Source organism: Rhododendron vialii, chromosome 7a (genome assembly GCF_030253575.1).
Source record: "Rhododendron vialii isolate Sample 1 chromosome 7a, ASM3025357v1".
NCBI lineage: Eukaryota > Viridiplantae > Streptophyta > Magnoliopsida > Ericales > Ericaceae > Rhododendron > Rhododendron vialii.
Window position 1 is genome coordinate 11,350,509 of NC_080563.1, and position 19,740 is coordinate 11,370,248.

The following is a 19,740-nucleotide window of genomic DNA, read 5'->3' on the forward strand; positions in this document are numbered from 1 at the left end:
AAACCCAGATCTAGTTTCCCAGATCAGACACCACAGTCAAAAAATGATGGGGAGAGTGGAAGATCCTCTCTCCATAGGGAAAGAGTTTCAACCACCTCACCACCGAGAAAGAGATGATGATACTTCAACTTCCTAGGGGAAGGGAAGATTGACAAGGAGAGCTCAATCCTGTCAGTGTTGTTAGGGTTAGTTTTTCAATTAGATTTGGTGGTGGTACTTGGTTTAATAGTTCTAATATGTGAACGCTGACATAGTTATATTCACTATAATAGTTTTTTTTCCTGCTTGGCGAGAGTCCATAATGCTAGTTTTAGTTAGTGAGATTTGAATACCTGTCAAGTGCATTGGGAACACATAGCACCTGCCACCTACCATTGGGCTACCGCTCCACTTGCGTAGTTGGTATAATAGTTCTCATGACAAATACAATCGCTTGCCAACTTTTTGATCGGAAAGATTACATACCAATCACGCAGAACGTTCCTTCTTTGGTGCTTTTCTGGATTTGTCGCTGATGAACAGAAATCAATTAACAGCTAATTGATTTTGATGGATGGTTGGCAAGAACTGATATCTTTGCAAGAAAACATGGCTCTCAAGGCACATTTCAGGTAAATGTTGTGGCAGGAAACGGAATTCTACACCTAACCTATGACTAAATGTTTTAAAGCCAATAAATCAGCCGTGGCATTATTGTCGCCAGCGCTTTATTTCAGCGTTAAGACAAAAAGCTTTTTCTTTGACCAACATCAGGGAAAATATTTGCAAGTATTTTTAGAAGAAATTGGCCTCTCTGCAGTTTGCCTGGTGCAGTCGAGTCTTTTCCAGTCACTTGCCGGATCTATTTCAGTAATCGGTTCCGTCCATGATGTAGATCTTGTCGAAATGCATAGAAAGTTAGTTTCTCTTGCACTAACACAGAACAGTGATTCTTTCGTATAGACCAAAGCATAAATACAATATTACAAGGAATTTAGGTGCATTTTGCGCATTGATGTTCTAAATATGATCTGTCTGCTAATTACACAGTGCAAGGGAGTAGTTATCGAGAGCTTCATAAGTTCATAACACCTCCCACTGTACATGAAAGTTTACCACAATCGAAACCTATACAGAACCATCAATTACCAAGAAAGCAGATATAATTAATCCTCTGCGCTCATCTCCAAGCTTTCGAGATTCCTACTGCATATGCTCTGGCGATGCGTAAGTGAAAATTCAGAGAATACTGGTATAATTTACCAATAGAAGTGTCCAAAAATGAAAATTTCTTGAAAAATTGGTCACTTTCCATGTGTTGTTTTGGGCATGTGAATACTAAGGAGAAAATTTTCGGTACCTTGTGGGTATCACGTGGTGCTCGAGCAGTCCATTCAGACCATTTAAAAGTATGTTGGACGGTTCTCATTGAAACCCCCTCTCTCTCATCTTTCTCTTTCCAAATTCAAGCCGTTCAAAACATAAATGGATGGCCCGGATGTGCTGAGCAAACACCACACCCACCCTACATTGAAAAATTTCTCGAATGCTAAAAGCAAGTCCAACATTGAAAATTTTCTCGAATGCTAAAAGCAAGTCCAACCATTTCTATTTAGCATGCCAAAGTCATAATTTGACAATTTTTTTTCGACAAAATCTCATGGGGAGTGGCCTAAGGGCGAGAAAAAAACCTACGGACTCGACCCGACGGGTTTCGGACAGCTCCGAACCACTGCTTCAGTCAGGTACGGGTTTATTTCTGTAAAAAAGTCGGTTCTTGGTTCGGTTTACGGGTTATTATGTTGCCAACATGTCGGGTCCGACCCGACCCGACCATATGTACATATATACTCTATACATATTCTACTCAGTCCTTTTGAGTCCAAAGAGAACCCTAAAGCCGCCGCAGCAGTCCTCTGAATCTCTGATCCTCCCTCCCATACACCTCTCTCTCTCTCTCTCTTTAACAGAAGAACCTCCGGCTCCAATCCATCATCCATGGCTGCTCCTCCACCTCTTCCCCTGCTCTCCACCCTTACCCTCTCTTCTCACAGCTTCTCCGCCGCCGACCCACCGTCCACGGCCACCTGCCCACCGCCATCGCCTTGCCGTTTTGTCAGTTTGTCTCTCGTTCTCTCTCTCATGGAAGTTAATTCGCGATATTTTTCTGAGATTGTAGACTTGTAGTCCTTAAATCCTCTTTTCTGCTTGATTACGGTAGGGGTTCTTCGTTCTTGTGCGATTATCGTGAACCTGCATCCAAAATCTCTCTTGTTGATATACTTCTGTCAGACCCAACCGACCCGACCGGAAAACCGATCGGACGGTTTCCCTTGTTCATTCGGACGGGGTCGGTTCCAGAATACCCCAACCCGATCAGTTCGGGTGACGGGTGAGGGGCCAAACCCGACCCGTGCACACCCCATAGTGCCATTTCTCCTACATCATCTAAAAGCCACTAGATTTGTATTGAAATATTAGTTTTAGGCCCGGTTTGATAACAGTAATAAATAGATGAGATTCGTAAGGAGATGTGATTAGGATTGAGATTTGTAATGAGAAGGGATTGGTAATGATAATGGATTGATAATGAGTATGTTTGTTTGAGATGTGATTAGATGATGAGATTATTAATATCATGTTTGTTTGAGATGAGATTAGATGATGAGATTAGATTGATAGAAGGGATCGGTAATGAGAAGGGATCGGTAATGAGAAGGGGTTAGGTTTGGACTATGAATACAAAGTCCCACAGGGTATTGCTAATACCCCATAAAGTACGGCTTCCTCATTTCCTCATCCCAACGGACCACGAATCCGAACCAATTTTGGAAACCAAACGCAGTATTGTTAATACCTTCAGCGTAGTAATCCAATCCCATCTCTTAAGAGCTTTATCAATCGGGGTCTTAATGCCCGTGCTTCGCACGTTTCAGCGTGCTCATTGAATGAGTTGGTATCGAAAAGTATTTTTGGTTTTCAACACTTTTCGTAGTGATGTAGTAGAAAAATAGCGAGAGTTATTGAAGCACAAATTCAAAATTTTTTTTTCATACCTTATGTGTTGGCTAGAACTATGTTACCTGATGTAGCTGCAGTGATGTTACAAGTGGATTCTGTTTCAGTGGCAATGCTGGTGGACGAAGGACAAATTATGTGGCCAACGGAGGACGATCGCAATATCGGAGCGCAACACGGAAAATGTCCTAGAAAATACGGACACTCCGTTTGATTGTTATTGGAGTGTCCAATGCATCATTCAATGCACACTCGACAAGCACCTTTGGCATGTACTATTAAAACTATCCCAAAAGGAAAAAACAAGTTACAACGAACTTTTCTTGTTTATCTCGTCGAATGAGAGAGACATTCGTCTTTTCAGCAGAAATCTAGCCAACAATTCCAAGTGTTCCCTCAACAATCTAATTGAAGCACCTGCATTTTGGGAGCTGAACATCTAGCATATGCTACTTAAGCAATAGGAATGTAAGTACAGCTTAAAAACCAAACTCCACCAAAGTCATATCGTGCAGGAGTACCGTATCCGTTTCTACCCAAAACCTCCTACCACCCAAGTATAACGGGCAAGTAAAACAAGAAAACGCTTTGGAATTCCAAGAACAACCATCAGAGAGAGGACCCTTTTCTCTCCTCCTTCAATATCCTTTGCATTTTTTTGCAGAGTTTGATGAAGGCTTGAAACTCATTTCTTTACCCGGCTGAGAACCAGAAGCCACATCGATTCCCCTTCCTTCGTGTTTTTGTCGGGCCTGCTCAGCCATTACCTCTGCCATTTTGACAGCATATCATCCCCTCCAACAGTAGTTCGGACAGCAACATTTGCAGCTGTGGCCCACATCTTGTCATCCTCGTCTTTGTTTGCCTGCATATGTAGTTAAAGTTGAAAAAAGGAAAAGACTATTTCCCCCACTTTTAGTGGTGAATATTTTTCTATCAATCATGCTCTATGTTACATGGAGTGTGGATCGGGTATTTAATGCGAATCTGTGTCTTAAGTGCTCGTTTCTTCAATTTTCATTTCAAGGACACAGAAACCCACTGCAAAATTCATATTCTTAAAATATTCGTTCAATTCCTAAGATAAATAGTGTATACAAGGCACATTTAGGTGTATAAGTTTTTTGCAGAGTCCATGGCAAATTAGAATTACAAAATATGCTTGCTTGGTGTCCAAGACGGGTGCTTAAATCTACATTTAGAAGAGTTACGAGTCCGTGTACCACACAAATCATGCTTGATATCTCCAGCATCACCTTCTAGCTGCAATCATTCACAAAAATATAAATAACACTTAAAACACGTATATCTAAGCAGGCAACTCACTTCATTGAGCTTTCGGAGTTTTTCTGCTTCCAACTGCTTTTTCTCTCCTTCTTCCCTGGCTTTGTGGTTAATCACCAAGATTTGCTTCCGAACATCTGAAGTTATAGTTTGGTGCCTCGGCTTCTCAATATTGACCCTCTACAAGAGTTCATGTCAATATCAACTTTCATTTCTTTCTTTCTTTTATTATAAAGAAGAATTTTATTAATCTTAGAAATAGAGTTACAAAGATTAAAATGAAACGAAAAATCGGCATCACAACCAATGCCAATAACTTACATTCCAATTATGTTGGCACCTAGGCTAAGGACAATCATTTGCCACCCGCTACCAGGAAAGGGGAAGAGTTGGCGAGAAGCCAACCGAAAAAGGCAGAATCCTAACAACTTAAAGGTACATCCGCAATCACAAAGAATAGATGGGATACATTTTGCCAATCATCCAATATGATTGCCATAAGGAAATCTCTACTTTACAGGGGCATACATTTTTCCAGATCAACTTGCATAATTGGCCAATATGATTCCGAGGATTAAAGTCCTACTCCAATTTTTCATACAAGGACTATACAGAGAACATATTGGACTTGCTCTCCTATTTCCACATTAGTGAATCCCCAACTATAGGCTGTATAATTAATTGAATTCAGTTCGCCTTCTATGACTACGCACTTTCACAAGAGGAAAGAAAAAAATGAGTAGGCAAAAAAAGACCGACCTGCTTTGACAGTCTGATCAGTTACTTATTAGCCCACGCATTCTTTCCTCTACACACTGGACTTTCAGTTACATAAGGAAGGTGCAAGATTAACAATGAAAAAAGCAGACTGGTCAAGAATCTCACCAGGGACAAGCATCGCTCCACGTCATTGCTTCAAATTTTGACACTGCATTTTGACAGTGCAACAATACACATTCTAAATTGTCGAGCAACGTGCTTCAAAAAATTGGTTCTCTCTAGAATATAATTAATTTGGATTTTTCCAAATTAATGTTCCTTGACAGAAAATGTAGCACAATTAGGAACCACAACAAACATATTTTACCTTCACTTGCTCCCATTTTGAGCTAGGTGTAATGCAATGTTTAGAGGGATTTACTTCATGATGAAACGACACCAACTACAATAGAAAATTTGAAGGTAATGTATCGTTTCTAAGTAGGGGTGTCAAACGTGCCTGTCGTGCCGTGCCGTGCCATTTTTTTCCGTGCCAACCGTGCTTCGTGTCGTGCCGTACCGTGCCCGTTTACTTCATCGTGCCATGGCGTGCCGTGCCGTACCGTGCTCGTGCCCGTGCCGTGGTGGGCCATTTTGCCTTGTCGGGTCGTGTCGGGCCGTGCCTTTATAAAATCGTGTCGTGTCGTGCCGTGCCCGATTAATTAATCGTGCCGCATCGTGTCGTGCCTTTTTTTGTCGGGTCGGATCGTGCCGTGCCTTTTTTGTCAGATTGTATCGTGCCGTGCCTTTTTTTTTGTCGTGTCGTGCCGTGCCTTTTTGTCGGGTTGTGTCGTGCCATGCTTTTTTTTGTCAGGTCGGGTTTTTTTGTCGTGTCGTGCCGTGCCTTTTTGTCGGGTTGTGTCGTGCCATGCTTTTTTTTGTCAGGTCGGGTCGTGTTGTGCCTTTTTTGTCGATTCGTATCGTGCCGTGCCGGCCCTTAATTGTGTGTCGTGCCGTAACCGATTTTCGTCTAAAAAAAAATCTTTCCAAAAAACACACATTCCGGTACCCGGTGCCTCTAATGTTCTTAAGTTTGCATATTGCAGTATTCAATATTTCAATCCTAATGAGTAATGACTCTAATGTTCTTAAGTTTGCATATTGCGGTATTCAATATTTCAATCCTAATGAGTAATGATTATCCACAATCAAGTATTCAAGTGTCCTACGTTCAACAATGCAAGGTGCATCCCCATAGAGAATACATGCTCTCACAAATGTTATATTCAAAATTAACACAATAACATTAGTAACTAACGTTGTTGGCAATGGACAGGGTTCATGCCCGGGATGGACGTTTGGGATTCATTATGGATAGTTTTTGAAATCCATACTAACATGTTGCTAAGAGAGAGAGACAATAGCATCATTACTATCAAAGAATCACCATGAAATTCAATGTTGCTTTGGAGGTTCGGATAGTTGAGACCGTGAGACTAAGGACTAGAAAGCAGATTTTTCACATTCAGTAGAAAAGCTTGGTTCGGAATCTTCGGATGGGTGAGACTGTTAGACTTGGGACCAGAAAGCAGATTTTTCACATTCAATAGAAAAGCTTGGTTCGGAATCTTCGGATGGGTGAGACCGTGAGACTTGGGACCAGAAAGCAAAATTTTCACATTCAATAGAAAAGCTTGGTGCTCATTCTCGACCAAATCAAAAGCTATTTGAAATGCGAGCAGATCATCATCCTTATTTTCAGATTGTAGAAGTATTTTCAAGAAAGAGAGACACTAGTATAAACTATAAACCACAAAGCATACATATATCAGCCTATCAAGTTTGAATTAATCATGGAATTTAAGCATTTATGCCTCATTAACATGTTCAAACAAAAAAAGGGCCTCAATGAACCCAATAACCAAGCTGTCACAGAAACTTTGAATTCACACACTCCTGATAACTAAAGCACAGCCTCTTCAAAACAAATAATGAAGTACAAACACTTCCGCTTTAATCGCTATTACATAATTCCTTGAGTGCATTGCATAATCGCCCAACAAATAATCGCCAACAGCATCATGCACCCAATAGAAAAAGGCAGCATATCACAGATTCACAAATCACAATACCTATTAAGTTTCTGTTTTTAACATATCCAATCAATTTTGAGACAGTATAAATGGACTTCTTCGAAAGATATTTTCTTTGTTTTGTTCTCATTTTCTAGCTCAACTAAGAAAAAAGAAGCTTTACTTCATTTATTTGCTTTATTTTTTCTTCTCCCACAACCAATCCAAAACCCTAAAACCGTGGACACCGCCTAAATGAACAAAAAAAAAAGAAGAGAAGTAGATAAAACCAAAAGGTCCAAAACAGTTACTCTCTTGCTTCTATTTTTAAGCATATTCTAGTGGAAACTACAATAAACGTTGTCCAAAACAGGTACAAGTATTTTCAGAAGAAGGTATCGATGGTTGACTACCAAAAACTACAATATCAAACTCATGAACCAAAAACTACAATAAAACTCATAAAGATTAGAAGAAACGAATAGAAACGACATTGGGGTCTTCTGATAACTGATAAGCATACATCAAGTGAATATATCAGTAATTTTAATTTTATGCATATTCTTGTAGTGCAAAAAATTAATGCTCATGCAATGCAATCAAATAAACAGCTAACATACTAACAAACTAACAGACCGGAGGGGCTAGGCCGCCACCTCAACTCAGCAAACAGAATATGCGAGGGGTTATGCCACCACCTCAGCTAAGCAATGCAATCAAATAAAACTAACTATACTAACTAAAAACAAACTCAATATTTAGCCTGGCTTCGTTACACCTCAAGTTTGGCATAAAACCAGGTTAGAGGTATCCACCAAGCCAAATACGAGCTAATAACACATCAAGATCAAGAAAAAAAGTTGAAATCTCAACAAAATTTTGAAGAAAACTGAAATAGAATTCTGCTCATATATAATCATCATAGCAGAAAATTGAAATGGATGCAACATTAAGTTGCCAATAAGGCCTTCATAAGTTGCAACACCATTTCGTAGAATTATAGTTCATAACAATACCACTACGGCACTACGGCTCAGACATTACTTCTTTTTTTTTATCATCATAGCCGGAAATTTAAATGGATGTGGCAACGTTATGTTGCCGTTAAGGCCTTCATAAGTTGCAACACAATCACACTTCGCTTAGCCAAAAACTGGGGTTGTGTCTGTGGCTTATTCATTTCAGACTAAAGGAGACACACACACACACACACACCAGTACACCACACTGCCCCACACACACACCACACTGCCCCCCCCCCCCCCACACACACACACACCCCACAACGCATGCAGGCAACATCCATTTCAGTTAAGTGAAGCTAAACAGACCACAAGGCATGCAGCAAAACTTAGGCTCAGCATATTAGTTAAGAAAATACATCATAGCCAAAAACTAAAGCGGGGGCAACATCATGTTGCCATTTAAGGCCTTCATAAATTGCCACAACATCCACTTCAGTTCAGCCCACTTACTGAAATGAATAAGCCACAGAACACCACACTGCCACAGAACACCACACTGCCACACACACACACACACACCCCACAACGCATGCAGGCAACATCCACTTCAGTTAAGTGAAGATAAACAGACCACAAGGCATGCAGCATAAAACTGAAGTGGGGGCAACATCATGTTGCCATTTAAGGCCTTCATAAGTTGCCACACCACAATACTGAAATGAATAAGCCACAGACACAACCCCAACAGAATAAATGAATAATAGAATCAAACCAAATGCCAGCAGCCAGCAGGTGAGCAGCACAGCAGGTCCCCTAATCACTGTCTATATCAGAATCTGCAAAATAGCCTCTGAATTCATCTTTAGCTGAGCGTTTTTGAATTCCAAGGCGTGCATCCTCCCAATCTTTCAAGCATATGAGACAATCCAAAATGTCTGGAGCAAGTCTGCTCCTTCTCTCATCCAACACTCTTTTACCTGCACTAAAAGCAGATTCGGATGCCACTGTAGACACAGGAGGGGTTAGTAGATCACGTGCCATGATTGAAAGAACAGGATATTTATCTTCATTTTTTTTCCACCAAGCTAAGACATCAAAATCACGCCTGTCATTCACGTTAATAGATTCTAGGTCCAAATATTTCTCAAGTTCAATGCGTGAAGTTCCAGTAGTACTTCCTATTCCTAAATTTGAACTAACAAAATCCCAAAATTCATCATTGGTACTTGTAGAAGATGTTAAAGGAGCAGCAGTACATGCAGCATTAGAACGAAACTTAGATTCATATTTGGCATACATGATAGTCAATAAATCATTCACATTAGCTGAAGAAGGTAAAGTGGTAATCCCCAAATTCGTACCAATCTCTCTTAAGAGCAAGCTAACACCTTGTAACTTCATCCTAGGGTCCATTACTGCAGCTAACATAAATATTGGTGGCATTTCTTCATAATATTTTCTGAATTTTTCTTCCATATCTATACAAGCATGTGCAAAATTTGGATGTTCCCTATGTTTACGAAAATTGACACTGATATTGAAAAGATGATGAAGCACAATACAAGAAGTAGGGTAACGAACACCCGAACAAGCTACGGTAGCAGCATAAAACACTTTCAAAAATTTCATGAACTCAAAACCAATTTCCCAATCAGCTACAGTTAAAGGATTACCACGACACTGTCTATACCTCTGATTAACATAACCAGATATTGCATCACTATATTTTCGACAAGACTTTAACATAAGGTAGGTCGAATTCCAACGATTTTGAACATCAGAGTTCATATTTTTGGGTTTAATATTGTAAAGTGATGAGCACAATTTATCAAATTCTTGTTGCCTAGATGGGGAAGTAGCAATATAAAGAACAGCATCTCTAATTTTTTTAATTTGTGGTGCTATATGTTTCAAACCATCTTGCACAACTAAATTAATGACATGACATACGCATCGCAAATGCAATAATTCACCAAAATAAGGAGTTATCAAATTTCTTATAAACAATGGAAGTGTAGCACTATTAGCGCTATGGTTGTCAAAAGTAATGCTATAAACTTTATCAACAACTTCAAAATCCCTAAAAACACCCATAATACTTTCATAAATCTGTTCAGCATCATGAGGAAACTCCACTAAACGAAAAGCAATAATTTTTTTTTGCAAAATCCAACTAGAGTCTATATAATGAGCAGTCACACAAATATAACCACGATTGTTTATACCAGACCACATATCAGAAGTAAAACCTATTGCACCAACAGTTGCAAGTTCAGTAATCAAATCTTTTTTAACTTCATTATGAGCTTTCTTCGTATCACTACGGGTTGAATTTCTAGAAACTTTAGCAAATGAAGGATTGAGACAATTTTTGACAAAATTTTCAAATCTAATATCATCACCAAAAGTAAATGGTTGTTCTGCTGCAGCTACATAAAGGGCCAGTCCATGTCTCATTTTTTCTTTTGAATAAATAAAATTACTACTATCAGATGCATCACCAATTTTATCAGCATGTTTACTTCTTAGATGTCTACCATGTGGCCCTACACCATTATTACTTTTGCATTTATAATTTTTGTCACAATAATGGCATACAGCCCTAGCTCCTATGTCAACACCATTTTCATTTTTGAAGTGTTCATTTATAGAGAAATGATTCCATACCCATGAGTGGCGTCGTGACCTTTTTGAACCACTAAGGCCTGAATTTGCAGCTGCATGAGTAGAATCTGTCGGAGTAGCAGTAGAACCTAGAGGTCCTGTTCCACTTGGACCACTTCCACCACCTGGACCACTTCCACCACCAACAATGTTGGAAGCAGCCTCCTCACCTACAGAACCCATACGCTGTGGTCCAATAGGGTTTTGTGGTAGTTCATCAGAACCTGAGTGGCCCGAGTGGGAGTCACGATCCTCCCCACTTCCAGCATCCATCTACAAAAACAACAGGATAAAAGGGGTTATTGGGAAAAGCCCTAATTTCAGAAATTAGCATCAAGAACCCTAATTACGTAACCCTAATTTCAGAAATTAGTAACAAAAGTGAAAAACCCTAATTTCTTGTTACTAATTTCAGAAATTAGCACCAAAAACCCTAATTTCATAATCCTAATTTCAGAAATTCGTAACAAAAGAGAAAAGCCCTAATTTCTTGTTACTAATTTCAGAAATTAGCAACAAAAACCCTAATTTCGTAACCCTAATTTCAGAAATTAGTAACAAAAGTGAAAAGCCCTAATTTCTTGTTACTAATTTCAGAAATTAGCAACAAAAACCCTAATTTCGTAACCCTAATTTCAGAAATTTGCAATAAAAGTTAAAAGCCCTAATTTCTTGCTACTAATTTCAGAAATTAGCAAGAAAACCCTTAATTTCGTAAGTTCGTAACCCTAATTTCAGAAATTTGTAACAATTAACAAAAACCCTAATTTCAAAAACCAGGTTAAAACTTAAAACCCTATTTTCAGAAACCCTATTTACAGACTTACAGTAGATAAGTGGAGACTGAAGAGGGAAGTGAGAGAGGTACCTGTGCAGCAGCTGCAGCTGTGCTCAGAGAGATATGGTGATCGGTGAGTGAGTCGGTGACTCGGTGTGCTCAGTACCTGAGCCTGAGGTGATGAGACAGAGAGAGGAGCAGCGAGACAGAGAGAGGACTGAGGAGCAGCGAGAGAGAGAGAGAGAGAGAGTCTGTGTGTGTGTATGAGTCTGATCTGAGTCTCTGAGAGAGTGAGAGAGTGAGAGACAGAGTCACAGAGAGAGGTGAATCACTCGGTGAACGGATCCAAAGAAATAAGGCGTGCCAGAAATCCGAACGTTGAAGCTCGTCGTCAGAGGTGAGATCGTGAGTCTGTGAGAGGACAGAGAGACGTTGAGAGAGACAGAGAGACGTTGAGAACTTGAGAGTTGAGAGGAGTGAGGAGTCTGAGAGAGTGAGAGATCGAAGACTGAATGAGATGTCTGCTAGGGCAGCATCTCATTCTTTTTATATGATGTGTGTGATCATGTGCATACGATACACCATAATCCATATGCACCAACTTATCGAAAATTCTCGTAGAGTCTTATAATGCATCACTCGAGGGCCGCTTGAGCTGTTTATTGAAAATCCGAACCGTCTACCTTTTATGTGAGAGTGACTATATCATTCATGCAAAAAATGAAGCACATTGGCTATCGTTATATACTACATCACACCTGACAAAAAATTCCTATTAATGAATCTATGTTCCGATGAAAGGGCTTCCAAAGTCCGATAGACCCGATATTTGGCGAGAGTGATTAAAACACCAATAACTACGAAATGAACGGTATGGATCGTCATACTTGTGTCGCAATCATGTGGCTAGTGTACATTGAACTATAGCGGAATACATTGATTTAGAACTAAATAAGTTAGATGTATAGATTTAAACGGTAGCTGCAGACTCATTATTTCAAATATTCGATCTAAACCGTTACGATTTAAGATCTTATCAAATTTATCATCCTCCCCGAAATAGGTGATAATCGGATGTCCGAGACCATGTGATCAGAACACATTCGGTGCTTCCAACGACGTAAAAGTCCTATAATGCACCACTTTAGGGCCACCCGAGTTGTTTTTTGAAAATCTGAGCTGTCTACCTTTTTTGTGGGACTATTTATATCATTTGTGCAAAAAATAAAGTAAATTGGTTATCATTATATACTCGATCGCACATAAAAAAAATCCCCTATCAATATATCTACGTCCCGATAAAAGGGTTTCAAAAACCCGATAGACCCTAAAATGTGCGAGAGCAATTAAAACACCAAAAACAATGAAATGAACGGTATGGATCGTCATACTTGTATTGCAATCGTGTGGCTAGCGACCTAGCGTACAAGAGGCCGTTTTTTAAAAATAGAATTATATAATATTAATATATATTATCATGTTTGAATTTGATTCAAAATTTCTTAATCATATAAAATATTTTAAAAGCTTATTTTACTTAAATAAAATGAAAAGATTAATAAATTATTGGATTATCAAAAAATACACACAAATAAAGTAAACTATAATCTTAAAACTCTTATTTATTTAATAACATATTTTTTTTTATTTTTCTATGCCTCGTGACTCGTGTCGTGCCCGTAGCCCGTAGGGCCCGCCCTGAGGTGAAGCCGCCTTAGGCCTCCAAAATTCGGGCGAAAACTGGGCCATGTTTTTCGTAAGACGAAAATATATTATATATGTAAGTTATTCCGAATTCTAGCACGAGTAGAGTTCCAAGCTTCAAGTATCAGTGGTTTGTCCATATTGCTTAAACCGAGAGGTCCCTGTTTCGAGCCCTTGTATTAGTTATGCTTCAGTTGTTTTAAATTTTAAATGTTACTCTGAGTCAAATCTTTTTTGCACACTACTATAAATGTTTGGATAAGTTTTCTTTTTAATTTAATTTTTAAATTTTAATATCTAGTTCACAGGAAAAAAAAATACTTTTGACTATCTCTTGACGCGTGTCCCCCGTTGAGGAATCGTGGGGCTCTGATTCCTTTGGCGTATTGCGCATTCGGCGCCCGTTAGCCCAGGTTTCAATATTGTGGGGCTCTATCTCTTCCAATATTGTCCCAACTTATGTAGGTTAAGTTGGGTAAACTTTATTTGTTTTTAGCTTTACAAAATTTATTAAGTATTTATACTAATAAGTCTTTTTTAGTTTTTCTTAGATTTAATTTTTTATTTTTTACTTCCTCTCATCAAGCTAAGTAAAAAATTTAAAAGAGTACAATGCAAATTTTAAAAAGTATCAAAAAAGACTTAAAAAGCCAAAATGAACAAGTTAGATCCCTCCTGTGGGCTTTCCTTTGTTGTTTTTTTTTTTTTCAAATTTTAAGTCAATTCAAAAAAAAATTATTCATCTTGACAAGAAGAATTTAAAAGCAAAAAAAATCATGACAAGAAATTCAAAAGAGTTCACTAAATAAAATAATAATCTAAATTTTATTGTTCGTTATATAGTTTTAATTATCCAAAATTATTTTTCTTCCTTAAACACAACTTTTATTTTTTATGCTTACAACTAGAGAGAAAAAGTCTAAACCTTTTCAAGGATCCATAAATTTTTTTCATTTTCTAGGTTATTCCCGTAGGGGAATAGTCTGAATAGATAAAAATATTTAATGCAAAATTAACAAAAGTTAAACACAATTTTTATTTTTTATGCATACAACTAGAGAGAAAATGAAAAAAATTTCCGTGCCCGTGCCGTGCCGTGCCGTGCCGTGCCGTGCCGTGCCAAGTCAACTTTCCGTGCCCGTGCCGTGTCGCATGCCCGTGCCGTGCCGTGCCGTGCCAAGTTAACTTTCCGTGCCTGTGCCGTGCCGTGCCGTGCCAAGTCAACTTTCCATGCCCGTGCCGTGTCGCGTGCCCGTGCCGTGCCGTGCCGTGCCGTGCTAGAACCGTGTCGTGCCATATCGTGAGTCGTGCCCCATCCCACTTCTGTGCCGTGCCAGTGTCGTGCCTGTCTATGACCGTGCCGTGCCGTGCCGTGCCAAGTCAACTTCCGTGCCGTGCCCGTGTCGTTCCTGCTCACTTCCGTGCCCGTGCCGTGCCGCATGCCCATTAAGACCGTGCCGTTCCCGTGCCGTGCCAGGATTATTCCGTGCCCGTGCCCGTGCCGTGCCGCCTTTAAACGTGCCGTGCCGTGCCGTGCCCGTGCCGACCCGGCCCATATTACACCTCTATTTCTAAGTTGGCAATAGCATGACTGCAAAATCTTTTAGTAACAGAAAGGTACTTACAATCAGAACTATAAATAAGAAAATTGCACTTTATGTACGAATTAAAATCTGCATGCCCCGGAACGTTTGGTATGCAAAACGAATAAATTCAACTAATTATTACTCAAAGTCATGAAGTTACTATTTTTGGTTCTAGAGATTGAAAAGCTATTAGCTGTTTTGTAATCTTGGCAACTTTTCTTTTCTTTTCTCATGGGGTGTAATATTTCTCTTCCATCTCCTTGGTACTTTTCTTTTGTTTTCTCACAGTTTAAAATAGCACTACAGCTTGTGCAAACAAGGACTTGCATCATAAACTTTTGGAATTTTCCAAATTCTCCATTCAAAATTCAAAATGTTCAAACTTTTCAATGGATGAAACTAGCCTATTCGTTTATGTTCATTCACAAATCTTCTACCAGTATCTGATTCATTGATGCACTATTGCTTTACTCTCAGCTTCTACTTGGATGTTTCTTGAATTATTGCTCTTAATTTCACAATCAACCTACGAGGTTCCAATTTGTATTAATGCCAAAGAATTCGTACTCCCAAGGATGTCTAAGGAACGAGAGTAACCATGAGAAGCAATACATAGCAAGAGATAACATATGGAAGTCAAAAAAAGATGTGCAATTCGAACCATCTCTTAAAAAAAAATAGTAAGACATATGGCACCAAGGCTGAAGGAAAGAATTTGAAATCAAATTACAGAAAATGAAAAAAGCAAAAGATTCCATGCAGCGAAAGAGAGAAGCATGTATTACTTGTGGTGAAGCACCAAATGGGATATGCTGCCCACCAATAGTAAACCATAACTCTTCCCCAAGCTGGACGACGAGAAAACTGAACAGGATCAGTCAACCAAATCCACTTTGGGGGTCGTGCGAAAGTCTTCAAAAGAGGCAAAATCTTACGGTTGTGTCAAAGAGCTATAGAAAAGGCATAGTAACATCATAGACGGTAAGTGGGAAGCGTGTCCAAATTTGAGTAAATCTTGGTAAAAAAAAGTTTGCCTCTAAAACTGTATCATAAAGAATCAGTTCACAAAAACCCACTACCTTCAATCTACTAAACATGTATTTTAACGAACAATTTATACGCATATATACATATATTAATATATATAATCAAAGACCCACATGACGTACCATATTTGCTAATGGAGGGTTTTTTGTTTTGGTGTTAACTTGGTTCTCAAATCAGTTCGCAGTTCTCACTCCATCTGCAATTCTACACTCAAAGAAACCAAGGAGATCAGAGAAAGGAAATAAAGATGCATATCCAAAGAAATTAATCGTCAGAAAGAGAGAGCAGCCTTTAGAATCTCAACATCTAAGTGAAATCAAAAGCCGATCATGTAACTACTGGACTGGGAATTTAAGAAAGGGATTTAATGCGTAAATCACAAAAATTTACTAGTGTTATGCGTATTCTCTTTCGAAGTGGAAAGGTTTTCGAGTGTGTTCATTTTTTTCGGCAACATCTTCTTCAATTATACTTGCCATGGAAAAGAGGAGAGAGCTTTGATATTTGTTGAGAAGAGAATGAAGAGGAAACTCATGATATTGGGTAAATTAACTAATTAAGGAGATTGAACCGAGCATACCTCTCTCTCTTAATATCGATCGATCGGTGGAAGCAGTACACAATCTCCTTGAAATCCGAGACACAGAGTACAATTTATGTCACACCCTGTCCCGCAAACGACACCCGAAGTGGGCCTGAGTCGGCGCAACCACGCGGCATTCCACACAGAAAGACCAAACTACACCTTACAACCTGTCAGAAATAAACACCCATTTATTACCTTAACATAAAAATGAGTCAACATATTGACCAACTAACTACAATCTCGATTACAACTAAGCAAGCACATCTGTATTACAATACTTTATGCAGTGTTTGGTTTGGTTTTTAAAAAAAAAATTGAAAAATTGTAGAGGTAATAAGTGGAGAGAGATAGAGAGAGATAGAGAGAGAAATGTTAGAAGTATGGAAAATCTAGAGAAAATTTTTGAAAAATTCTTTCTAGAAAGCAAAGAGAACAAGGCATTAAAAATTCTAAATTTCAACACATCCACCGATGACTTATTTACAGCTTATATAAACCAACTTCTTAGTTCACTACCTACAACCAGCTCGCTCATCCACATCATCCAACGCTTGCCCAAACACTCCTTAACACGATGACCGGTAGTGGATCCACTCTAAGCCACTTGCTACCTAGCAGTCCAAAAAGGAAAGCCAAAGTGTGTAAGATATAGAAACGCTCAATATAATACCACATACCCAAAGGAATATCAACAAGAACACACATCACCAACGTAACTAAAGCACTCGAATGCATATAACAGTTATAACCAACCTGTCCACCCAACAGAGCAGACAGAGCAGTAATATTCAATGCACAACAACATGAATATAATCACATCAAATACAGTGTCACGTCTGCCACATCCCATGTACCCAAGGTATTGTGCCCCGTACATCATATTCTCATTCACCATTAATTAGACGGCACGACCCATGACATGATGTGACTCACTCCACAATCCTTAAGTGGGTACAATCAACACACAACAACATGCATATCAATAACTAAATCTCGGTTAGCATGATATACAACCTCCAAGCATGCATATCATCATGCATGCATATTAATAGCTAAATCATCAATTAACATGATATACGCGCACCATCACAGCAATATCTCATTAAAGATAACCATATCGAGAGCTTAGTACAATTAGTAAGATTTACACTCACCACCACAACAATATTATATTGAGGAGAATCATATCAAACACACTCACCTTCGTATCAACCGAGGTACGCCAAACTTACGGTTTTGGCACCTCCCAATTACCCGACTTGCCACCTAGCCACACGCTAACCATATCAACTATTGAATGGTTATACGTATAAACCAATGCTCAACATCCAACTAGAAAGTCGTCAATAAATTAAAGGATGTCCAACAAATACAAACATGTCTATCTTAAAGACCTAGAAGTGTCCCAAGACAAGCACAAAGTACAAACACGACTTAACTCTTAAAATTGGTTTGTAAGCTTATGACCAGCTGTCGTATTTTGGCCATAACTTCTTATTGATTTAGAACCAGGTCATGTGACCACCACCATTAGAAAGTAGACTTTCGGTACATGAATTTTGATAAAATTTGCTAAAAATGGAGTCTGGGCGACAAAGTTATGCTCGCTTGAAGTTACACAATGACTTGTCCAATCACAGATTCTGCACGCCTATCAACTTCAAATCAAAAACTGATTTAACCTAGTACAAACTAAGCCACAACCCCCACATATTCCGAAAGACATACGAGTCTAGTTTTAGAATTAAAAACCCGTGCGCAAACCCGATACCCGAGCTAAGAGATATGACCATTTTCCCAAAACGTGTCAGTGCAGTAAATACAAAACTCAACAAGGACACACCAACTTGTAAAATCTGTCAAACTTAGAATATGCATATAATAAACCCCAAATTTGGTACAACAGTCTGTGTTCAAAAATTCATTAAAAATCGAATACTCAATAATTTTCAGTGATTCCAACACCAAAACATCATCAACTTATCAATATTTAAGACTCATAAGGACCCATAATCAGAAGGATTGTTTAACTATAAAAAGAGTGAAGAAAACCGCGGCTCAGCAAGCTATCTGCTCAAGAACAGCGACTTGACCACAGCTAGATTTATGATTTTTATCTTTTTTTACACTTCTCATAAAATTCTGAAAATTTAATACGGTATAATAGACACACCAATGAACCTTCAGTAAAAATACCAAAAATTTAAAAACTTTCTAGATACCTTGAATAATTTTGTGAAGAGCAGTTCTGCACTTGTGTTCTTCCTCTTCTTCTTTCTCCTCTCTCTCTCTCTCTCTCTCTCTCTCTCTCTCTCTCTCTCTCTCTCTCAAAACAAGATAGGAATGGGGAAAGATATATCCCCATAATATTTTGCTATATAAGGGCACAAGAAAAATTATCACATGCAAGCGGAATCACGTCCTAACTTATGCTCCGACCAATAGCATTTAGTTAAATACTCACCAAATATGAATAAACCCCATAAACACATATTTAATTAAAATATGAGTTTAAAAATACTAAATATCCAGGACGGGTATTATAACTTCATGGCGTAAAATCCGGAGAACCAAGCGCCGATCTCCGTAAAATCCAAAATCAGTACAATTTCGTGGCGTAAAATGGGGAGGACCGAGCAATCGTTTCTTTTGTTCTCGATTGAGCGCCCGAACAATGGATAGTTCTTATGTAAATGAAGGAAAAACTAAAATACCTAAACTACCCACACCTCAACACATGCAAGAACAAATTCAAAGACAAATCTGATGAGGGCAAATTCGTATTTTCACACAATGCCATGACTTACCAACCTAGATTCTTTTATTACAAGTGTATTGATGAAGTGATTTTCATTAAATAATTTTGATCTGAGATTGCCAAACGATACCAAAATTGGTACGGCAACATTCCGACAATTGGAATTGCTCTCTCAGACCCTCTAAAAATTTGGATCGACTTCTTCGGCAACTTGAGAATCTCAGGCTGTGCCGATATCCAAAAAATCTGTGCCATCAGTGGTTTTTACTTAAAATTTTTATTCGCTTTACATTAGAGGTTTTCTGTGGGCATTGAGAAATTCGGCATAACAGTAAAGATTTATTTCTAAATTACTACATTGGATTAGCATTGGAGGATTTCTCTGAAGGTTCTCTTCTCTTCTCAAAAAAAAATTTTCAAAAAATTCCCCCTACTTCCACTATTTTTCTTTCTATCTCTCTCCACTTATTACCCCTACCATTTTTCAAAAAAAAATTCAAAACACAATCCAAACACATTGTCCAGAGTCATTTTAAAAAATGCCTTAATAAATTTTGTTGATTTACACACAGAGAGAAGAGACAATCTGAAAAAATTCAG

At 38.6% G+C, this 19,740-nt stretch overlaps 1 protein-coding gene and 2 long non-coding RNA genes across 3 annotated transcripts; 1 reads left to right on the top strand and 2 right to left on the bottom strand.

Annotated features, from left to right (window-relative positions):
- The first annotated feature begins 1,774 nt into the window (after positions 1-1,774).
- On the top strand, positions 1,775-3,440 carry LOC131332645 (uncharacterized). Its single transcript, XM_058366942.1, has 2 exons — positions 1,775-2,098; positions 3,105-3,440. Exons 1-2 carry the CDS (start codon positions 1,790-1,792, stop codon positions 3,438-3,440), a joined length of 645 nt encoding a protein of 214 aa, XP_058222925.1. The 5' UTR covers positions 1,775-1,789.
- Positions 3,441-15,187: 11,747 nt separating this feature from the next.
- Positions 15,188-16,446, bottom strand: LOC131331849 (uncharacterized). The gene is made up of 3 exons (XR_009201539.1): positions 15,919-16,446; positions 15,535-15,597; positions 15,188-15,275 (listed from the first exon to the last, which is right to left on the bottom strand). It is a non-coding gene; the product is annotated as an uncharacterized LOC131331849 (long non-coding RNA).
- A 397-nt stretch (positions 16,447-16,843) lies between these two features.
- On the bottom strand, positions 16,844-18,626 carry LOC131331850 (uncharacterized). Its single transcript, XR_009201540.1, has 3 exons — positions 18,605-18,626; positions 17,584-17,648; positions 16,844-16,993 (listed from the first exon to the last, which is right to left on the bottom strand). It is a non-coding gene; the product is annotated as an uncharacterized LOC131331850 (long non-coding RNA).
- Positions 18,627-19,740: the final 1,114 nt, after the last annotated feature.